This window comes from Anabrus simplex, chromosome 1, assembly GCF_040414725.1.
Source record: "Anabrus simplex isolate iqAnaSimp1 chromosome 1, ASM4041472v1, whole genome shotgun sequence".
Taxonomy (NCBI): domain Eukaryota; kingdom Metazoa; phylum Arthropoda; class Insecta; order Orthoptera; family Tettigoniidae; genus Anabrus; species Anabrus simplex.
Window position 1 is genome coordinate 1,635,300,992 of NC_090265.1, and position 23,013 is coordinate 1,635,324,004.

General features: G+C 38.7%; 1 protein-coding gene across 2 annotated transcripts in view; it reads left to right on the forward strand.

Moving 5' to 3' along the window:
• phtf (putative homeodomain transcription factor) overlaps positions 1 to 23,013 on the forward strand; it is a 203,857-nt gene that overhangs the window by 154,813 nt on the left and 26,031 nt on the right. Inside the window, exons 15-16 of one of the 2 annotated variants that reach the window (XM_067138331.2) lie at positions 2,738 to 2,833; positions 15,452 to 15,597. In XM_067138331.2, coding sequence (XP_066994432.1) covers positions 2,738 to 2,833; positions 15,452 to 15,597 — 242 coding nt within the window. Of the gene's footprint in view, positions 1 to 2,737; positions 2,834 to 15,451; positions 17,795 to 23,013 lie in introns of those variants that run through there. The other variant, XM_067138332.2, reaches the window with a different exon arrangement.

The following is a 23,013-nucleotide window of genomic DNA, read 5'->3' on the forward strand; positions in this document are numbered from 1 at the left end:
GAATTTTTGTTTGTACCTCAAAAACTTACTAAAATGCTCTCAAAAACATGTCGAAACTAATGCACAATTAATCAAATTAGAAAATACCTGATAAAGAAAACATTTAATAACAGATTATATGCAGAAAATATATAATTTAATTAAAAACAGAATTACATAATTATATATTATTCTTGAAAAAATCTGATTCTCTTAAATCAAACGTTGTTGCTGCTAGTGCTGTTGTTGTTGTTGTTATTATTATTTATTAAGAATTGATAAATATTATGAACAACTGTAAAAACATTAATGCTAAAACTCTGTGCACACCTGTCCAATATACAGGGCCCAGATTTTGATGACATTACGTCATCAGGAACCAATAGTAAATGAAGTTGCCATTGACCAAACAGTGTAATGTGGTAAGACATGGCTGGGCTGAGTGGCTCAGATGGTTGAATCGCTGGCCTCCTGACCCCAATTTGGCAGGTTTGATCCTAGCTCAAACCAGTGGTATTTGAAGGTGCTCAAATAAGTTACCTCGTGTCGGTAGATTTACTGGCATGTGAAAGACTCATGTGGGACACAATTACAGCACCTCAGCGTCTTCGAAAACTGTAAAAGTAGATAGAGGGATATAAAGCAAATAACATTATTTTGACAAGAAATAACCAATGAGACAATTACGTAGTTATATCATGTGCAAGACAAGCTTGCCAAGCAGGCTGGCGAGGTAGTAAAGTGTGAGCGATGAACAAGAATGTAGTGTCTAAAGCAACTTTAAATGGATGATTAAAATTGGTACCGTGGAGGACAATACAATTACGGTTACCATAATAATAATAATAATAATAATAATAATAATAATAATAATAATAATAATAATAATAATAATAATAATAATAATAATAATAATAATAATAAACATGAAGTAATAATAATAATAATAATAATAATAATACCAGTAGTAAATAATATAATACTTAATAATTTGACTAAGGAAATAGTAGTAAATAACGCAGTGGTGGTGTATTGACATCAAAACATAGAAGCGTGACGAGTATCTTTTAAATACGCAAAATTAAAGCAAATATAGAAAACACTTACAGGCCTAAAATGACAACTAAGAAGGGATAGTGGAACGTGCTGGAAGCCCTAATGAGGTCCATGGGAATGTATGACGTTATGGGGGAGGAAAGACTTACATGAAACACCCTCTAGCTCAATTCTATTAAAAATAACAAATAACCAAAATTACAAGAGACTAAATTACATAACAGAGCGGCAGATACTTTACACATTTGACTTAAGGAATGATTACGAAACCAAAACACAAATGAAAGGATAGTTGATTAAAAGACAGGGGAAAGACTTTAAATTACGAAAGCGAGAATCTAGGGCAAACTCAAGACACGTTGAATATTAAAACTTTGAAAATCACATTAGCCAAGAAAATACCGAAACGCAATGGAATTAAATTAAATTAAACGAAATCAGAAAGCATAGAAAATAACATGAAAATAGCACTGAAATAACACTTACTTCGGAAAGGCAGGAGTTCCCGAGGGTAGCCCTCGAGCGCGAACGCTCGCTAGGGCGGTCCGATGGAAAATGACGCCGAGCATATGCATTATTTTTCCAAAGCCGGCAAGAAGACCGGATATGGCCCGATTACAATCAACCAATAACAATTTCCACTGGATTCTCGTTTACCAATACATTCGCATGACCATATATGGTGATTTCCGGGCAACAGACGCTAGATAAATTACATCACTTATTTCAACATCCCTAACCGCACGTGCGGTATAGGCTGTTCCAAATTAAAGCACCCTTACAGTTTTTAAATGTTACCAAATTACATCATGATATACAAATCACTTTATCACTCTTGCAATGTTAACAATCCAATCTTGAGGTTTTCTTAATTTACATTTTACTAGTTACATCATTTCAGAATCAAAATACTTCTTTCATCTCGCAATGTTTTGAAAAATTATTACACACATATTTCAGCTACATAAACAAATATTCCAGCAAAGTCCAGAGTTCTTTTTTCTTCATTTCTCAAAATATTACAAACAAAATAAAATCCTTCAGATATGTTAAATTTAAAAAAAACTTTTACTTCTTGCAACACACAATATCCAGTTCCAGTTCTCTATCCCACCACAGCTTACAAAAATGAAGGAAAAACAAATCCTCAAATGCAAGTACAAACTTTGAATTTTGATTAAGGATAATGTAATTTAATTAAAACTGTGAAGGGAAGAAAAGTTTAGAGCAGTTAACATAGGTAGTGAAAAAAAATGTAAAACTTCAAGAAGCTATTGGAAGCACGAACAGATGTATACGACAGTGATGATAATTGCTTAAAAAGAATCATCATTGTTATAAAACACGAAGAGTATACTACAGTAGAATTATGAAACTCAACTCATATGTTGATATTAGCAAAATGTCTTTAATAATACTTACTGTATTCTGTTTGCTGTGTATTGATATCTGTGCGATTGTTGCACCTTAAATACTTCTATCTCCCCTTCAGGTACTCTAGGTCTATAGAGATGCCAGAGTTACCTGTGAACAATCTATTCTGTATACACAAATTTCATTAAAGTATGAGTGGAAAAAGTTAAATTAAAATAGGCTCACTTCTTCAAAAATGAACTTGGCTACCTGATATAATTATTTTTATCGCGTGCTCTGAAATTTTGCTGGTATGCTGTCTTAACCAAGTTTTTTTTTTTTTTTTCAGATCAATTTGTATCTTCAAATTGAGCAGAAGCCTAATAAGAAGGAAGAACTTATGGTGGCGAACAGTGTGCTGAAGTTGGCAGCAGACCTACTTAAGGTAGGCAGTTATATGTTTTGTTACCCCTGTGGATTGGAGCAATAGAATGCATCCATGGTATCCCCTGTCTGTCGTAAGAGGCAAATAAAAGGGGGGCAAGAAAGTCTGAACTTGAGAACATTGGTTGGGAGCCATGGTTGCCGTAGCTGAGTCTGACATTATTTCTACTAGCTTGTACGAGGTTCCTCACTTTCATCTTTCTTGTCCAAACTCCCTTTGTCCACTCTTGTTCTTTTCTGACCCCAACAATATTAGGTTTGTGAGGCCTAGGGAGACTTTCATTTGTATGCCCCTTTCTTTTGCCAATACCTTCATTCTTCAAAGTGTCAGATCTTTTCCATTTTCCTTCTGATTAGTATTAATAGAGGATAGTTGCCCTGTTGTACTTCCTCTTACAACAGTAACCACCACCACCAGCACCTGTATGTTTTTCCGTGCAGTATATTTAGCACTTTCAACACTATGCCCTTACGAGAGACGGGTGCACTGCTTTCCTGGTTGTGGACGATGCCCATATACCGTGAGGGCATGATTTTCATGCATGTTTATAGGCAGCTGCAGGTATCCCATACAGTTCCCATCTCTTGCTTGGAGGAAGTAGTTTAGCTAGTGTCCACTAGAATGCAACAGTTATCGGGAAATTCAAGCTGGAACGATAAAAAGGGTAGTTTCTCCTTGCCGTGACCTCTATTGAAACACTCGATGTACTGGGTGCTGAGCGCTCCAAGTCTGCCATGCTGTCATCTGTGTTACTGTGCAAACATGTCCTCATGCCGACTCAATGATAGTGATATCCTGGATATTTTGTCGGAGAAGCAGGCTCATAAATAGATAACAGTGATGAAGACACTGCTTACGAACCTGATAACCTATCAAGTGATAGTTCGGGCATAATTTTTATTTGCTACGTTACTTTTGAATGGAAGTTTTTAGTTGCATTATTTTATCCCAAATACAAACTATAGAAATAATTCACCTCTCCAGAATTTTGGGATTATTTTTTCATTTAGACGAAGAGACGCAGGCCGCAGGCTGATGATTCACCTGTACCGCAAAAGGGATGATTAGTGGTTCAAGAAGTGCAAGGTTGGAATGTGCATAGCCCAATGTTTTCACAGCCACTATACCAAAACAAAGTATTCCTAAATAGGTATATTTTGTACTTCAAATGTAATTGTGTTTATTTGTGGCTTAAGTAGCCACATTAAATTATATATTTTTATTGTTTGAGCAGGCTTATTGGTATAACTTGAATGTAAAAGTTTTTTCCATACATTTTTTAATGTTTTTCTTAAGACTGGTATAATTATAGTACTTCAGATATGTACTTCCTGATAAACATCTTCAGTTTGGATGGCTGACACCATCATTTATTCATAAGTTTGCAGTAACTTGTTACAGCAACTTTCAATGAGAGAAAAGGAAATAACACAGTGAAATCATCGTGTGTTTAGTGAGATTTGGCCCAAATAGTCCTTCTTTGGTTTCCACATACGTCTGAGTTCTGTGTAGTAGCAAATAAATGGGAGTGACAGTCATGGGTGGATGATGCTTTATGTCTATCTTTTCATATATATCACATTTATAGACCATTATCAATTTCATAACTAAGTACTAGTATTGATAATGATTGGTATTGCCCTATTTCCTATCACAGAAATTGTCATCTAATTTCCCAAGGGTTGTCTGTCTCGTAAACTGTTGGAATTTGTGATATTGTAGAATTCAACAGGGAATATGTCCTTTCTGATGCGCATTAAGTAAAGACTCTCTTGTTTAAAGGATAAATATGACAGGTCAGTATGGAGAAACTAGGCAAAATTAATGAAGGGCCCAGCCAATACCTTCCCATCCTTCAATGTGTTAGTGCGATATTAAACCACTTGCAAAAAAAAAAAAAAAAAAAAAAAGTAAAAAAAAAGTGTCGATAGAGGAAAAATAGAACAAATACACATGCAAGCCAGGTATAAAGGTAGAGGAAAACCTGGTAAAACTTCATTTCCCCCTCCCCCTCATTTAGATTTCTCCTTTTCTAGAGTTTATCTGGCATGCTTCTTATACACTGAGATTGAAGATCTCTCAAGAAGAGGTCCCTCAATGAATATGATTCCTGTCCCTCTAATAAAATGGAAAAGGAGAAACAAACTCCCTGAGACCTTAGAAGTCATCATAATCATCATCATCATCACTGACTTTTAGGCTATTGTTATGATGGGGTCGCCATTCCCAAAGGCAAATACCTGGAAATGATAAAAGTGACATTTGACCTTGTCCTTTTGTGTTTTAATGTTTGCACTTACCCTTACTTTCTGATGCTCCTATCCACACTGACCTGCCATTGTATACGGCAGAAGTTCCACCTGTAATTAAAATAGGTGGTAACTACATTCTGAAACAGTAGAAAATATATGTCTCTGATTATGATACCAATCGTTTTGTAAAAATACATGCTTGCTTTTTGCTTTTGAAAATTGTAAAAATTGTAGGGTAAAGTCTGGAAAAATTAGGGAAATTTACACTTATATGTAGAAAACCTCCCCACCACAATAGTACATGCCTATTAGTTCAGCAGATGTCCAGCTCCATGGCTAAATGGTTAGCATGCTGGCCTTTGGTCACAGGGGTCCCGGGTTCGATTCCCAGCAGGGTCGGGAATTTTAATCATCATTGGTTAATTTCCCTGGCATGGGAGCTGGGTGTATGTGTTGTCTTCATCATCATTTCATCCTCATTACGACGCGCAGGTCGCCTACAGGGGTCAAATCAAGAGACCTGCACCTGGCGAGCCAAACCCGTCCTGGGATTTCCCGGCACTAAAAACCATATGCCATTTCATTTTCATTTCAGTTCAGCAGATGATGAAATCAGAAAGAATTTATGAAGAGATAGAATACTAAATAAAATACTAGCTGAAACCCATCAAGACATGACGGCCAATAGGGGTAAATATTTATTGCAGGATTTCCTTATATACGACATTCCTTCTACTTCTTTTTTTTTTTCCCTTTTTTTTTTTTTCTTTGCCTCACACCGACACATGTAAGTCTTATGGTGATGATGGGATAGGAAATGGCTAGAAGTGGGAAGGAAGCGACCATGGCCTTAATTAAGGTACAGCCCCTGGTGTGAAAATGGGAGACCACAGAAAATCATCTTCAGGGTGCCAACAGTGGGGTTCGAGCCCACTATCCCCTGAATGCAAGCTGATAACTACATGACCAAAACCACGTAGCCACTTGATCGGTGCATTCCTTGTACAATTACCTTTCGGCACTATTGCAACTTTAAAATCTCGCTGTCTTGACATTGCAACATTTAACTGGCCATGACTGAAAACTGGCTGAGGTAAATAGTTATTCACATCCCATGAGATTTATTGATTGTGATACAAAATGCCAAGTGAATTGGAAATTGATGCCTCTTGACAAAAATGGAGGTGTTTTATCAGATATTGGTAAGTTAATTCAAGGGATCAGAGCTCTCTGTCCAGCTTTATTTCCATTATTGTTATCAAATATAAACAATTTTCATATGTGCTGTGCTTCTTAGAATTAGGTCCTAATCTGGTTCCATTTAGGAGCTGTTTGGAAATGTTCCAATTTTTAAGGAGCATAACTATGGCTCCAATTTTTAGAATAAGAATATGTGGAGGCAAACCATTAATTCCAAGGAATTCAAGAATTATGTAAGAAATTGAAGTAGCTAGCTTTGTCTTCAGTATTAATCTGTTGAAGCTAGTGTATGGTTTTGAATTACTGGTTATAAGTCCATTGACTTTCAAATTAATTTAGAATGGCAACTTTTAAGAAAGCGGCAACTTTCAAGAAAATGTCAACTTTCGCAGAAGTGAACGTTTTGCTATAAATTTCAATCATATTATGTGCTAAAATTCTGGTTAGTAGTTCAATAACATTTGATCAGTCACCATCTTGAATTTTAGATCAGTAAATGAGACTGTGTTTTATTTGTAACAAAAGTTATGCTTGAGAATGGATGACAACAGTTCCCTAATTAGTGGCTATTTACAAGTTTGACAATAACAATGAAGAAATCTTGAACCTCATCAAGGCTAAACAAGCTTATCTATTCGTTTCTCAAGATCCATCCTCCAGAGAGAAGAAAATGCGTTTTCAAGAACTAAAACAGAAGTATAAGTCTGAAATCAGGGAAATAAAGAACAACTGATGGCAGCAAAAAGTCAAGGAACTTCAGAAATTCTCAGATATCGGGGACTTGTGCAACTTTTATGCAGGATTGAAAGAGCTGTATGGTTCTGTCCTCTCATCATCAGGAACTCTGAAAGCTGTTGATAATACCACCATTCTTACAGACAGCCAGGACATCTTGAAACGATGGAAAGAGCACTTCTGCTCACTCTTGAACCGTATTCTGCTGCTGCTGAGGATTTTCTGCAACATGTTCCCGAACATAATCCCCAACCCGGGATGGTCACTCTTCCAACCTTCTAAGAGTTTATCAAAGCTTTCAGCAGAATGAAAACACTGAAAGCTCCAGGATCAGACAACATTCCTTGTGAACTCATTGAAAGTGGAGGCTCACCTCTAAAAACCAGGCTTTTCTATCTGATTCTTCTAATCTGGTAAACCAAATATGTTCCTGCTGCCATGAAAAACTCCAGAATAGTTAGAATCTTCAAGAAAGGTGATCACAGTCATCATCATTATCATCAAGTTTCCACTCCAGTTTCCCGGGTGTGGTTTGCGAGAACTCTCCGTTTTAGTCTATTCATGTACCACTGTTCCTTCAAGACTTGACCCCAGTTGATTCCTTTGGATGTGATATCTTCCTTCACTTGGTCCAGCCATCTCCTCCTAGGTCTTCCAACAGGTCTCTTTCCAGTAATCTCAGTATTACAGTATCTGTGGAAACTACCGTGGTATATCCCTGCTCTGCATAGCCGGAAAAATATTTGCTAGAATCTTGCTGAATCGACTTCAGGTTGTGTCTGAATCTTAGTGTGGGTTTCGTGCTTCTCGTGGTTCAATTGACATGATCTTTTGCATTAGACAACTCCAGGAGAAGTGCAGAGAACAAATGACACCTCTGTTTTTAGTGTTCTATGACCTTGAAAAGGCCATTGATATGGTTCCTTGAAACACTATGTGCATGGTTTTGAGGTGCTTTACATGCCATGATCATTTTGTTGGTCTGGCAAGCTCTCCGTGGTGGTAGGTCAGGTACTGTATCAGAATGATATCTGAGAAGAATGTCCAATCACAAATGGACTCAAGCAAGGATGTGTATTTGCACCTATACTTTTTGCCCTGTACCTGGCTGCTATGCTTTGAGACAACTCCTGCAAACAACACAGGTGTGGAAATTAATATCGATATGGTGGGGGCTTTTCAATCAGGCCAGACTTAGCTCCAAAAGATTTACCTGTTCCACCCGGGTCACAGAATTGCAACATGTTGATGACAATGCTTCTCCAGTCCACACACCAGAAGAGCAACAATCTGTCATCTGCTTCAACAGAGCTTATGAACGTTTTGGCCTGACTGTCAACATTCAGAAGACCGAAGTGCTTACTCAGCCTGCTTCTGGAACTCTCCCCCCCCCAGATTTTGATATCGCCATATCTGGCACAGCTCTGGAAAGGGTGGAGCACTTCTTGTACCTTGGGAGTATTCTCTCAATGCACTGTACCTCTGAGAAGGACGTGGAAATCAGAATACAGGCTGCCCATGTGACCTTCGAACGTCTCTCACATTGTGTATTCCAGAACAAAGATCTAAGTATCCGCACAAAAATAATGGTGTAACAAGCTGTTATTATTTCTATGTTACTCTATGGGTGTGAAACCTGGACTCTATATCACCGGGACATCAAGAAACTGGAACACTTTTATCAACAAAAACTTAGATCCATCATGAACATCAAATGGGGTTACTGTATAATTAATATAGCAGTTCTCGAGAAAGCAAAGCTAAACAGTATTGAAGCCACCATCGTTGGTCATCGGCTTAGACAGGCAGGCCATATCCATCATATGAGTGACAGCAGACTCCCTTGGCAAATCCTGTATGGTGAACTCAGCACTGGCAAGAGGACTTGTGGTGCTCCTGTGAAGTGATATAAAGACCAACTTCAGCGGACCTTGAGAAGAGTAGATATAAACCCAAATACTTGGCATACTCTTGCATTGGATCGCCCTTGCTGGCATGCTACCATCTCAGCTACAGTTGCACAGTTTGAGAAGGAACGTCGAAGACAGGAAGAGGAAACTCGCCAGAGAAAGAAGCACAATACTAAAAGGAAAGTATAGAGGTTCCACCTTTTCAGTACACTGTTATTAAGTTGTACCAATATTAAGTTACAACATGTTAACTTTGCGACTGGTTTCGACGCATTTAAAGTGTCATCATCAGCCGATCAAGAAAACAGGGCAAAAGGACTAAATCATAAACAATTATAAACGCACATAACAAATATAAGACGTTATTCACAATCAGAAGGGTCTACGTAGAAATATCGACACTTTTTATGAAGTAAATTCAGTTGAAGTTCATTTGTAACGTGACAGTCATGTATATTACTGCTGTGCTGTAATCACGTAAAAAGACATTGAATTGATGGTAAATAACGAGTTAAAAACTTGATCCAACATAAAATGTTGAGAGACGACTCATTAAAAGATTGATCTTGAGAGATGCAGCTTGTGTACAGTTGTTGCTAAGCAAGATCTTATAGGCATTTGTTTTATCGGCACGTTGAAGAGTGGAAAGCGACATACATGAAGTCCTAGGATACAGTGTAGGACTTAAGTTCCTCAGTTCAATGCGGAAATATGAAGCCTAAAGAAAAGGAGACTTAAATAGAAATGAAACAAGAGGTAACTTAATATCGGTACAAATTAATAACAGTGTATTGAAAAGGTGGAACCTCTATACTTTCTTTTTAGTATTGTGATTCTCAGTTCAATACGGAACAATTTTAAAGTTCTTAACTTTAAAAGAGAAAGAAGCTATGTCAAATACTGCCACGTCCCCCACCTTCCATCAGATGCAACATGTGTGGCTGCATATGTTTTATGCAAGAATTGGTCCGATAGGCCATGAGCGCCACCTTCATTGTGTGGACTAAGGATTACGGAACTACAGGCGAGAAACAAAAACTCTGATACGAGTATCGGCCGGCGCCGCCGTTGACAAGTCTCTAGTACTCGCAGAGCAAATAGCCCGTCTCGGTGGTATTACCTGGGGCAGACAATTAACCTGAGTGACAGGCCTCACTTTCAGTTCGCTCTGCACGCTGAGTCATTTCACATAACAGCTGCACACAAACAGGTTCGAACAGTCTGTTAGCAATCGTGACACACACGAATGTTCCTTGGTTCGACTCCAGAATAGTCCAGTAATTCACACAATGATCAGTCAATGCAATTAACTCTCAGTCAATGTGACTGCACCACACAGTGATCTACTCAATACTGCCAACTAAACATCTGTAACATAACAGCTACAACTCACCAGTACTAACAAGCACTACAATACTACTCACAACATTGAAAATGAACACTGCTCCAACTCTACTCACACCAACTGTTCTACACACTGATTCCATGGCCGTACACACACAGTACTCTACTTCTTACTCCAACAACACACCAAGACAATGATACTCTGACAGTGACTCTGGTGGGACACCAACCACACCATTGGCAGCTGCTACTTCTGCTGTCAAACTCCACTGCACTAACTGTCTGTTTATGGCGGCTGGTTTATATGCCCCGTGATGAAGTTTCCTGGCTTTTCCGGGTGTAGCTGGAATGAGAACATTCTGGTTACACCTTCCAGATGATCCATGAGAAACAGGACGAAGTGAACAATAGAGAGAAGGGGCTATCGTTGTCCCCTCCCAGCTGACACATACTAAGGCAGATCAAATATAAATGGGAATTTGAATGTACTGCTGCTGTTAGTAATAATTCTGAGGCAGGGCTTTGCCAGGATGTTGATGGAGGGGGTCTGGAGAAGGGGTTTTCGCGCGAACGACGGTGGAGAGCTGGGCTGCTTCAGTACACCATGAGTGAGCAGGAGGTCCACATGTTGGTTGCGCAATGCATCATTATTAAATTTCTCGCAAAAGTAGGCACCAAACCTTGCAAAATTTTGAGACGGCTCTGCACACAGTTTGGGAAAGAAACAATTTTGCAGACTCGAGTGTATGAGTGGGATAAAAAATTTGTGGCAGGAAGAGAAGCTGTGGAAATGAACTTCATGAAAGGAGACCGCAGACAAGCATCACTGCAGACAACTATTTTGCCATTTGTGACATTATTGGTGAAGATCATCAAATAAAAATTTTGCAAATTGTTTCAGCCATAGGAATAAGTTACGGAAGTGTTCAAACCATCATCCAAGATGTACTCCGTTTCAGAAAATTGTCTGCCAGATGGGTTCCTCGTCTCCTTAACCAGGAACAAAAAACTTTACGCCAGGAAGTTTGTCAGAGACTCCTGCGTCGCTGCGAGGAGAAAGGAGAGGATTTCTTATGTTGTATTGTGACTTGTGATGAAACTTGGGTGCATCATTAGACCCCAAGAGTCAAAGCAAGTAAGCATGGAGTGGCGGCGAAGAGACGAAGTAGCTCCGGTCAAGGCTAAAACACGCCCATCTGCTGGAAAGGTGCTTGCAACCATTTTCTGGGACTCTGTAGGCATTTTGCTGGTGAATTTTCTTCATGAACAAAGGACAATTAATGCAGCCTATTATTGTCACCTTTTGGATGAAGCAAAAGCTGCTTATCGCACCAAGCGCCACCGGCAACCAATCTGAAATGTCATTCCTCTCCATGACAATGCAAGGCCGCATACTGCCGCTTTAACGCAGGAAAAACTGGAGGAAATTCACTGGACACCTCTGGAACACCCTCACTGCAGAGATCTGTACCCTTTATTTACAATTCCATTATAATTCCATTTATGTACACTGACTGACAGAGCAAATGCAACACCAAGAAGGAGTGGTCAGAACTTTATGCCAATTGCAGGGTAGACTGACGTCACTGAGGTATGCTCATGATGTGAAATGCGCCGCTGTGCTGCGCACATAGCGAACGATAGATGGGACACGGCGTTGGCGAATGGCCCACTTCGTACCGTGATTTCTCAGCCGACAGTCATTGTAGAACGTGTTGTCGTGTGCCACAGGACACGTGTATAGCTAAGAATGCCAGGCCGCCGTCAACGGAGGCATTTCCAGCAGACAGACGACTTTACGAGGGGTATGGTGATCGGGCTGAGAAGGGCAGGTTGGTCGCTTCGTCAAATCGCAGCCGATACCCATAGGGATGTGTCCACGGTGCAGCGCCTGTGGCGAAGATGGTTGGCGTAGGGACATGTGGCACGTGCGAGGGGTCCAAGCGCAGCCCGAGTGACGTCAGCACGCGAGGATCGGCGCATCCGCCGCCAAGCGGTGGCAGCCCCGCACGCCACGTCAACCTCCATTCTTCAGCATGTGCAAGACACCCTGGCTGTTCCAATATCGACCAGAACAATTTCCCGTCGATTGGTTGAAGGAGGCCTGCACTCCCGGCGACCGCTCAGAAGACTACCATTGACTCCACAGCATAGACGTGCACGCCTGGCATGGTGCCGGGCTAGAGCGACTTGGATGAGGGAATGGCGGAACGTTGTGTTCTCCGATGAGTCACGCTTCTGTTCTGTCAGTGATAGTCACCGCAGACGAGTGTGGCGTCGGCGTGGAGAAAGGTCAAATCCGGCAGTAACTGTGGAGCGCCCTACCGCTAGACAACGCGGCATCATGGTTTGGGGCGCTATTGCGTATGATTCCACGTCACCTCTAGTGCGTATTCAAGGCATGTTAAATGCCCACCGCTACGTGCAGCATGTGCTGCGGCCGGTGGCACTCCCGTACCTTCAGGGGCTGCCCAATGCTCTGTTTCAGCAGGATAATGCCCGCCCACACACTGCTCGCATCTCCCAACAGGCTCTACGAGGTGTACAGATGCTTCCGTGGCCAGCATACTCTCCGGATCTCTCACCAATCGAACACGTATGGGATCTCATTGGACGCCGTTTGCAAACTCTGCCCCAGCCTCGTACGGACGACCAACTGTGGCAAATGGTTGACAGAGAATGGAGAACCATCCCTCAGGACACCATCCGCACTCTTATTGACTCTGTACCTCGACGTGTTTCTGCGTGCATCGCCGCTCGCGGTGGTCCTACATCCTACTGAGTCGATGCCGTGCGCATTGTGTAACCTGCATATCGGTTTGAAATAAACATCAATTATTCGTCCGTGCCGTCTCTGTTTTTTCCCCAACTTTCATCCCTTTCGAACCACTCCTCCTTGGTGTTGCATTTGCTCTGTCAGTCAGTGTAATTACCCCAATGGAGATCTTTCCTAGGTACTTACAATGATCCCCAAAAGGAACTTTCACCCCATCAACAGAGTAATCAAAACTGAGAGGACTTTTCCTATTTGTGAAACTCACAACCTGACTTTTATCCCCATTTATCATCATACCATTGCCTACTGTCCATCTCACAACATTGAGGTCATTTTGCAGTTGCTCACAATCTTGTAACTTATTTATTACTCTGTACAGAATAACATCATCTGCAAAAAGCCTTATCTCTGATTCCACTTCTTTAGTCATATCATTTATATATATAAGAAAACATAAAGGTCCAATAATACTGCATTGAGAAATTCCCCTCTTAATTATTACAGGGACATATAAAGCTTCACCTACTCTAATTCTCTGAGTTCTATTTTCCTGAAATATAGCCACCCATTCAGTCACCCTTTTGTCTAGTCTAATTGCACTCTTTTTGAGTATTCTCCCATGATCTACCCTATCAAATGCCTTAGATAGGTCAATCGCGATACAGTCCATTTGACCTCCTGAATCCAAGATATCAGCTATATCTTACTGGAATCCTACAAGTTGAGCTTTAGTGGAATAACCTTTCCTAAGTCCGAACTGCCTTCTATCGAACCAGTTATTAATTTTGCAAACATGTCTAATATAATCAGAAAGAATGCTTTCCCAAAGTTTACATGCAATACATGTCAAACTGACTGGCCTGTAATTTTCAGCTTTATGTCTGTCACCCTGTCCTTTATACATAGTGGCTACTATAGCAACTCTCCATTCATTTGGTATAACTCCTTCATGCAATCAATAATCAAATAAATACCTCAGATATGGTACTATACCCCAAACCATTGTCTTTAGTATATCCTCGAAACCTTGTCAATTCTAGCTGCTTTTCTAGTTTTCAACTTTTGTATCTTACTGTACATGTCATTGTTATCATATGTAAATTAATACTTCTTTAGCAGTAGTCACCTCCTCTATCTGGACGTTATCCTTGTGGCCAACAATCTTTACATACTGGTGACCGAATACTTCTGTCTATTGAAGATCCTCACATACACACTCCCCTTGTTCATTAATGATTCCTGGAATGTCCTTCTTGGAGCCTGTTTCTGCCTTAAAGTACCTGTACATACCCTTCCATTTTTGACTAACAAGGGGGCATTCCCTATCCGTCACTACTGATTTCACTCAAATTTATAGAATGTGCAGGACTTGGCTCGAAATGAAAGTACCCGAGGTGGGAACTCCAGATGGCCAAGCGTATAGAAAATAAAACTAAAAATGTTGACGCGGCTCTCGCACCGTATAAGCCACTTACGATAGTGCGCACGCCGAGCAGTAGTTGGCGTAATACCAATATAAATGGTCTGTTATTGGACATTATAAATTTTCCAGCCAACTCATTCCTGGTTGCCAGCGTTTCGCCCTCGTGTGCTAGGTTGGGCTCATCAGTTGGTACCTAGCACACCTGCCAAGACGCTGGCTAGTGTATACCGTGGAGGCCACTGCGTAGGCTACTTGGAGCCACCGGCAGTGCCAATGCACTATGAGAGACTTTGTCTCTTTACCAAAAATTGATGCCTGCTTGGCTATCAGATGATATAGATATTGATTCCCATAGGGTTGTCCCGAATGAGTAAATATATAATACCAATATAAATGGTCCGTTATTGGACATTATAAATTTTCCAGCTAACTTATTCCTTGTTGCCAGCGTTTCGCCCTCGTGTGCTAGGTTGGGCTCATCAGTTGGTACCTAGCACACCTACCAAGATGCTGGCTAGTGCATACTGTGGAGGCCACTGCGCAGGCTACTTGGTGCCACCGGCACTGCCAATGCACTATGAGAGGCTTTGTCTCTTTACCAAAAATTGCAAAATGATCTTTGTCTCTAAGGCTGGGAGTAATTAACTCCTTGATGAAAGATGGTGTGCAAAAATACATGAAGATTGCAAACCACCCATCATGGCGGCTAATAGACTTACGTCCAAGTATCTGACATTAGAACACACGCATAGTTACAGCTATTCACATTATGTAAGTTTTCATTCATTCGAGATAACACGTATCCTGAAAATGGGTTTGGTTGTACATTCTGCTTGGACTATCCTATATATGTATGCAGGAAGACAGAAAAGCTGTTACTAGGTTGAATGTGGTGTTTATTTAATGGCTTGCATTATGAGACTATGAATTTTTTATTCATTTATGATTCCATTACTAATGTATCAAATTTTTGTTTAGGAGTTGGAAAGTCCCTTCAAGATCTCAGGTCTGTCAGCCAATCCTTATTTGTACACCATCACTAAAGTTGTTATCCTGTCTGCACTATCAGGAGTCCTATCAGAACTCTTGGGCTTCAAACTGAAACTGCATAAAATCAAGATCAAGTGAGTGTGGTAGTCTTATGTCGTATCTAGTCATCAGCTGGTATGAAATATTGTCTCCTCATTTGTATGTAAGTTTTATTCACATTCAGGTTTGTTTCCCTCAGGCATGTTTGCCACAGAGTGCTGCTAGAATGTAAAAGAATGAAATGGCAGCAAGTTACATTTTTATATGTTTTATTATTTTGTAATTATGTTCTCTGTTAATCTCATTTATGAAGTGTTCTTTCCTGTTTATATTGTATGTTTTTGTTTAAATGTTTATTTATTATTACTTTTTGTTGTTGTTTGTTGAGTTCAGTGTCTTCTGCTATGTTTTTGTTGCTAGTTTTAAGGAACTGTACATCAACATTGTATTGTGGAGCTCTACGTACTTCATGCTTTTCCTCATGAATCAGATAATTGAGTGTTTTTAATCTTGTTTCACAGTAAGTTTTATTTGCCTGTTATTAGTTTACATTTGATCAAATGTTTGATCCTTGAAATTTATTTTCTTATGCATGAAATAAATCATAATAGAAAAGCATTAGAGTGGTGGAAACTATACCTAGAAGATAGATGTTAGAAGGGCAAAAATTCCTTGTCTTTATATGTTTAAGTAGACATGGTACAGTCGCTGTTCTGTCAAAAAAAAAAACCATCTTATTAATAATTACATGTACTTCGCTGTTCATAATCCATTTTTCCCTGTATTATTTTGTATCTTCTCATTTTTTTACTCTAAAACTGTATTTCTTTCATGATGATGAAACCTGTGAGGTAGTACAGTGGAATCTCGGTAGGTAACTCAAGAAACTAAAAATAAAGAAAAATTATTTTAAAAAGTGTGGTACATAAAAGAGGTACTCTACCGGGTCATTTAGCATACACAATCTTCTTTTCAGCAAAAGTTTCATAATTCATTTAATCAAGAAATCTGACTTAAAGAAGCATGTATCTTTTGAGGAATTGGTAGAGTGAAAAATAAGGATGAGGAAAAAAGATTGGCAGTAGGTAAAAACAACTGTAAATCCATAGAAAAATGGGATCTGCACAATAACAGGATTAACAAGATGATAATAGAATGAAAACACTAGAACAGTAAGGGAAGGGGATGTAAATTTCCTTAAAACAATAATTCCCACCATCACCTACAGCTAAAACATACCATTAGGATAACAAGCATTATCACTAAATATTTCTGCATATTTTTAGTTGCAGGTTGATAATTAGTGATTTTATTAAAACCATGTACTGTATATAGGAGTTCATTGACTGGGGGCTGAAAGTGCTCAGGGGTTCTCTTTTGATACACAGACACCACTTATACTCGGCAGACTGAGACTCACCAGATTGAGACATAATTTACTTATTTTATTTGTGAATGAATTGTTTGTGTATTCTTTGTCTTTGGCAACCTCCAAGTGGAGGAAGATTTTGAAAATAATTTTAGTGAATATGTAATCAGTGAAAAAAAGAAAAAAGTTACAGAGCAGTGTTTACAGTGGTGCTTAAAATCCCATTATGATATTAATTTGTATTTTTAACAAATTAAAAAACACCTATTGATTGACTCAAAGAAATTAATGCACAGGTGCACTAAAATAAAATGAAACTTGGCAAGGAAATGGGAAGCCATCACTGCATTTTTGTGAACTGAAAGAAGAAGAAGAAGAAGAAGAAGAAGAAGAAGAAGAAGAAGAAGAAGAAGAAGAAGAAGAAGAAGAAGAAGAAGAAGAAGAAGAAGAAGAAGAATTGTTGTTTGGGTTATTAGTCAAGAGATTGATTTGATGCAGCTCTCCATGCCACCCTATCCTGTGCAGACAATGACACTCCTGAAGTTGACCAGGCTACCTTCAAGGGAAGAATGATTTACCAGGAACGGCCTGTTCCTTCTGTGAATCAGATGAATAGAAGAGAAAATATGACTCTGAGAACTTCACTGATTAATAACACCTTCAGGTACCGGTATGAAAATTCTCTAAGGTGACATCAAGGCAGTTAGATGTAATTCATCTGGTGTTGCCAAAAGAGCAAATAAAAGGACCTGCTGGATCAGCTGAAATCAAAGCATTCAGCTTTGTGACAGATTATGTTCCCACGTGTTTGAACTGGCTAATAGGAATGGATTTTTCAGGGTTTACTGACCCCAAAGGGTATTCCTTTTTATTTTTTCTTCTTTTCTTTCCAAAACAACTTTCTGGAAGTAATGAAAAGCATCTTTTTCACATCTTAACCCTCTAGTACAACTAGTGAGTGAAAGGGCACTTTGGCCCCTCTAGTGATTCAATCAGCAACAAAAGTCACCTGATACAGTATCATTTGAGAGTTTCTTTGGTCGTATTTGTTATGTATTGGATAGCAGAACTACCTTCTTCAGAGTTCTTGAAGAACTCGCACATGTCTACAAGGTATTCTTCGATGTAGATGACTGCATAGAACCATGAATTGTATCTGGTTATCACAAAAGATGGGAATAACTGCTTTGGCAGGGTCCTTTTATTTCTTCCGAAGTTGTTGAATGAACCTGTGTTTTGGCTTATGCATATTCAAAAATAGCATCTTTGCTTTTGTCACATACCATATTTATGTGAATAATCCCCACCGCCGAATAATTCCCGCACCCTAATTTTAGGAAGGCTCATTTTGAAAAAAAGAGAATTTAACTAAAGTTCCTTTCATCGAAAGAGTAACATAGACATAAACAAACATTTTATATCACTCCATGAGGTCCATGTGGTCTTTATGCAGATATGAACGTGTAAATTTACGGATGTAGCTGCTTTGCCTGAATATATTTGAGATGGTAAAAATACATTACCACTGCTATAAAATATATTTGCCATGAAAATTAGCAAGTAGGCCTACGTATTTCATTAATCTGACGTACGTGCAATAGGCTCGATTCCCTGTAGATTGAGAGATTCGTTGTCTCTTGTATCACTAGAATCCTCTCCTAAATTACTGTACTTAAAAATTCGTCACACTCCACGTCTAACATACTTTTCCAACGTGGTCTTTTATGGGGATATTAACACAACTGGTGGTGGATAATTCTTTCTGTGCATTGTAAACACTTAAAACAGATACGCCGGCAAACTTGGATGTTAGTTTTCTGGTACGGTAAAATCTCATTAATTCAAAGTCGTTGGTACGCAAAAATCATACTTTGAATTACGTGATTTCGAATTAACCGACAACTCGTACTTCAGAAATGCCAAACCTTGCTGCATCACAAAATATTCCAAGATCCATTACTGCATGCAATTAACATTCAAATGCCATGGAAGAAAACTACTTCCAAAATGTATCCAAAAAGATGCATTTGCAGTATTCAAATAATGCACTTGGATAACTCACTGGCAAACATAACCTCATGCAGTGAAAGAAAAAAGAAAACAATGCGTGCAGTCACCTTGATTCACAGTAAAACCTTTCAAGTACAATGGAAAGAATGATTCCCGAAATGTATCCAACAAGGTGCATTTACATTATTCAAATAATGCACTCGGATAAATCACTGTCAAATATAATCTCACGCAACGAAAAAAAACAACACGATTCAAAGACGAGGACAAATTACGTTGGCTCCCCTATGCAAGTACTTTTTTTTGGATTACTGTACTGTTTGCATTTTTAGATGCCTTGTACTTGCACAGAAAGCACCAGACGTCTTTAAAACATCGTGGCTTATCGAACTTTCGTGTGATGAGGGGAGGAAGTCTTTCGCTTCTGTCTGCATTGCAACACAGTACAGTGACCCCATCTCCTTTTAAAAAGTGCACTTGGGCTAAGCATCAAAATACAATGCAGTTTCATTGGCATTGACAACATTGTTCATTGTGTATGAATTGATTATAATTATGAGCCATGCTTTATCGCCAACTGTCGGCATCGCCAGTTTTCATGGATTCTGCTTCTCCGCACACTGCCTGTTACATGATATTGTGGCATTCCTTAAAACACTTAATACAAAAGAATTGTTATTTCACTCGAACTTAGCAACTATGAAATACACTGTCGACAAATGGAAGTGAGTGAATAGGTGGTAACCTTTAGCTTTTGTTTTACAGTGTATTGCTCTTCAGTACGGATTAATATGAAATTTATTACCTTTGATATGAGTGAAAGTGCGGAAAGCTACCCCTGCATGTTCCAGAAGGTGGATTATATCATGACACGGAGAAATTTTAAATTTAAATTACTCTGTAAAATACTATTTTTTTAAATGTAAAGGCAGTTTTAAATTAAAAGTCTGAATTTTTTCCATTTAAATATGACATATGGGGGCAGTTTTCTTCCATCTGCAGTTACACAAAGCGTAACTGTTCACCCAGTATCGAAAACTAGGTGAGCTAGGAGCATGTTGCCAACCTTGACGCGAATAAAACCCGCATCCGAATTTCGTGCCTCTTTTTTGTTTTAAATATGCGAGGATTGTTAGAATTATTTCGGTAGACTGAAGAACCTAACAGTTATAAGTTAAAAAATATGTACACCTATGCCCATGGAAAGTACATTTTAATTAATCTATCAAAATCTAAAGCTGTAATTGTTGGACAGATGAAGGATACTTGATTCAAGAACTGGAAAAAATCCAAAGAAAAGCGGCTCAATTTGTTCTGGGTGATTTCCGATAAAAGAGTAGCGTTACAAAAATGTTCCCAAGTATGGGCTGGGAAGACTTGGGAGAAAGGAGACGAGCTGCTCGATTAAGTGGTGTGTTCCGAGCCGTCAGTGGTGAGACGGCGTGGGAGGACATCAGTAGATGAATAAGTTTGAGTGGTGTCTTTAAAAGTAGGAAAGATCACAGTATGATGATAAAGTTGTAATTCAAGAGGACAAATTGGGGCAAATATTCGTTTATAGGAAGGGGAGTTAGAGATTGGAATAACTTACCAAGGGAATGTTCAATAATTTTCCAATTTCTTTGCGATCGTTTAAGAAAAGGCTAGGAAAACAACACATAGGGAATCAGCCACCTGGGCGACTGCCCTAAATGCATATCAGTATTGATTGATTGATTGGATTGATTGGTTGATTTGATTGATTGGTTGATTTGATTGATTAGTTGATTTGATTGATTGATTGATTGATTGATTGATTGATTGATTGATTGATTGATTGATTGCTGTGGTAAAGAACAAAAAATTACTCTGCTCACTTTATCTGGTTAAATTATTTTGTGTGAAAACTCGGTAAGAAATTTTGATATAATTATAAATGAGTCTTAACTGGGGAGAGCACATTATCAATGTCTGTAAAAAAAAAAAAGTTAATGCCTCCCTCCACCCACTAATATATTATCAAAATATGTTGCTGCTGAACATCAAAAATAGGCTTATAAATACTCTTATTCTCCTTATACTTTACTACTGTGACAGTAATACTAATTGATACCATGAGAGAACAACTAAATAAATTAATAAATTACAATGACCTATGAACTCTTGTATTAGATTTATCTTCTTTGGCTATGATGTTGATGTTACTTCTTGTATCATGAACTTTCCTTCTAAAATTTGAACAGTATAGAAATCTCCATATAGCAGTATTAATCTTTTGAATGTTAAACGAGAATACCCCCTATTACTTATCTTCACAACTGAATTTCCTGTCTTCATTTCATGAGTCAAACATGCGCTCTGGCAGCACCCTTGCTGTTACTCTCAGCAGATACACAGCATGTAGCCGTTTCTTTGTTGTGAATGGAGTTAGAATATGGAACTGTCTCCCTATAATATCAGAGCCATACAGTATATAGTTCAAGTAGTCTTGCACTTAGCATCTCTTTGATGCATGTCCACTTGGTTGAATGAATTTTGAGGAGTGAATATGTATTTGAATTTACATGTATTCTGCTTATGTGATGTTATTTTGTGTTATGTTGCTTCTAGTTTGTAAACTATAGTTTCTAGGATAAGATTGTGGGTTGATATTTTTCTCATACGTACACTGTTCAAGAAGTTTGGTCAAGTGCAAGTGAGGACCATGAGTCCTAACTTCACCACTATGAATAAAGGCAAATATAATATATAAAATCCTTTCTTCAGGAAACTGATCCTCAAGAGGTTTGTCATATTATTACCTGTATGTGATTAAGGAGTAGAAATGATTCTTTAAAAGAAGCACAGACCTATGCACAGCCGCTTTGGCAGTCATGGCTACGTAGCTTTCCTTCACTGCAAATCTCTTCCACAACTTGGCCATCATCTCTGGTATGATACCTCTTGTGCCCACTAACAGTTCATAAATGGTGATGGAGTTTATGTAGTATTTCTCCATAATGTAACTGAATATTGTAACATAATTTGCCTGCTTCTCAGACTGCACATCATGCGGCAGTCATTCGGTTGATTCTAGCTGTAATGTTGGAATAATAATAATAATAATAATAATAATAATAATAATAATAATAATAATAATAATAATAAATATTAAGAAGGGGTTATCGTGTTCCCAATGGGCTAATTTCATCAAGTCCGGTAAAATCTCATTGCCGAGGAACCAACACACAACACTGTGCAGACACCCAGGTTGTGGAGAACGGGAGATGTTGGGTCATGTGCTGGGGAAGTGTTCTAAATGAGAATTGTTGAGAAACTCTTATCATAGAGTGTGCTCTTCACTTGCCACATTACTAAGTAAATTGCGCTGGGAAGTTTATAAGAAGGTTCACTGTGCTTCAGAACTTATCAGTAATCACTGAGCAGATATAATCTGTATTGACAAGAAACAAAAATGAGGACTGATTTTAGATCCAATGGTGCGAGTAGAGCAGGACAACCAGCAAGCAGTTTGCGTTTATGAGGAAAAGAAAGCTATTACCAACCATACATACCTCACGTCAGTGAGAGAGATAAGCTGAACACAAAGGCATGGACAGTAGAGTATCTTCTCTTCAGAACTCGGGCAACAGCTTTCAAGCACAAGGTATCCATCCTGAAAGAATTTGGCATCACTGAAAATAAGATCAACGATAACCTCTGTACCAATATTTTGAAAGGTTCACTAAATATTTTGCACCCCCAATTGTATGGCACTTTAAAATATTTTGTCATTAAATTATAAATGGAGAGTGTAATTTTAGCCATTTGCATGTATTTGTATTTGTTCCAGTTTCTCCTGGACCCTTGTGGTCATCCAAAATGCTGAACAGACTTTTTTAAATTTTAGAAATATATATACTGTGTATATATAATATTGAAAAAGCATACATTTGAAAAAGTGAAGAAACTGGTATAAAGTAACAGCTCTATTTAACAATGCTCAAATATAAAATATATGAAAACATTTGAATAGTATATTACAGTAAAAGCCTGATGTAATGTGGTGGTTTGAGAACATACTGTACCCCTGCATTATAGCTTAACCGCAGTAACTCGGAAGGTGGCGTGCGCTGTGGCAAATGATGAGAGTGAAGAAGAAGCAAAAAATATG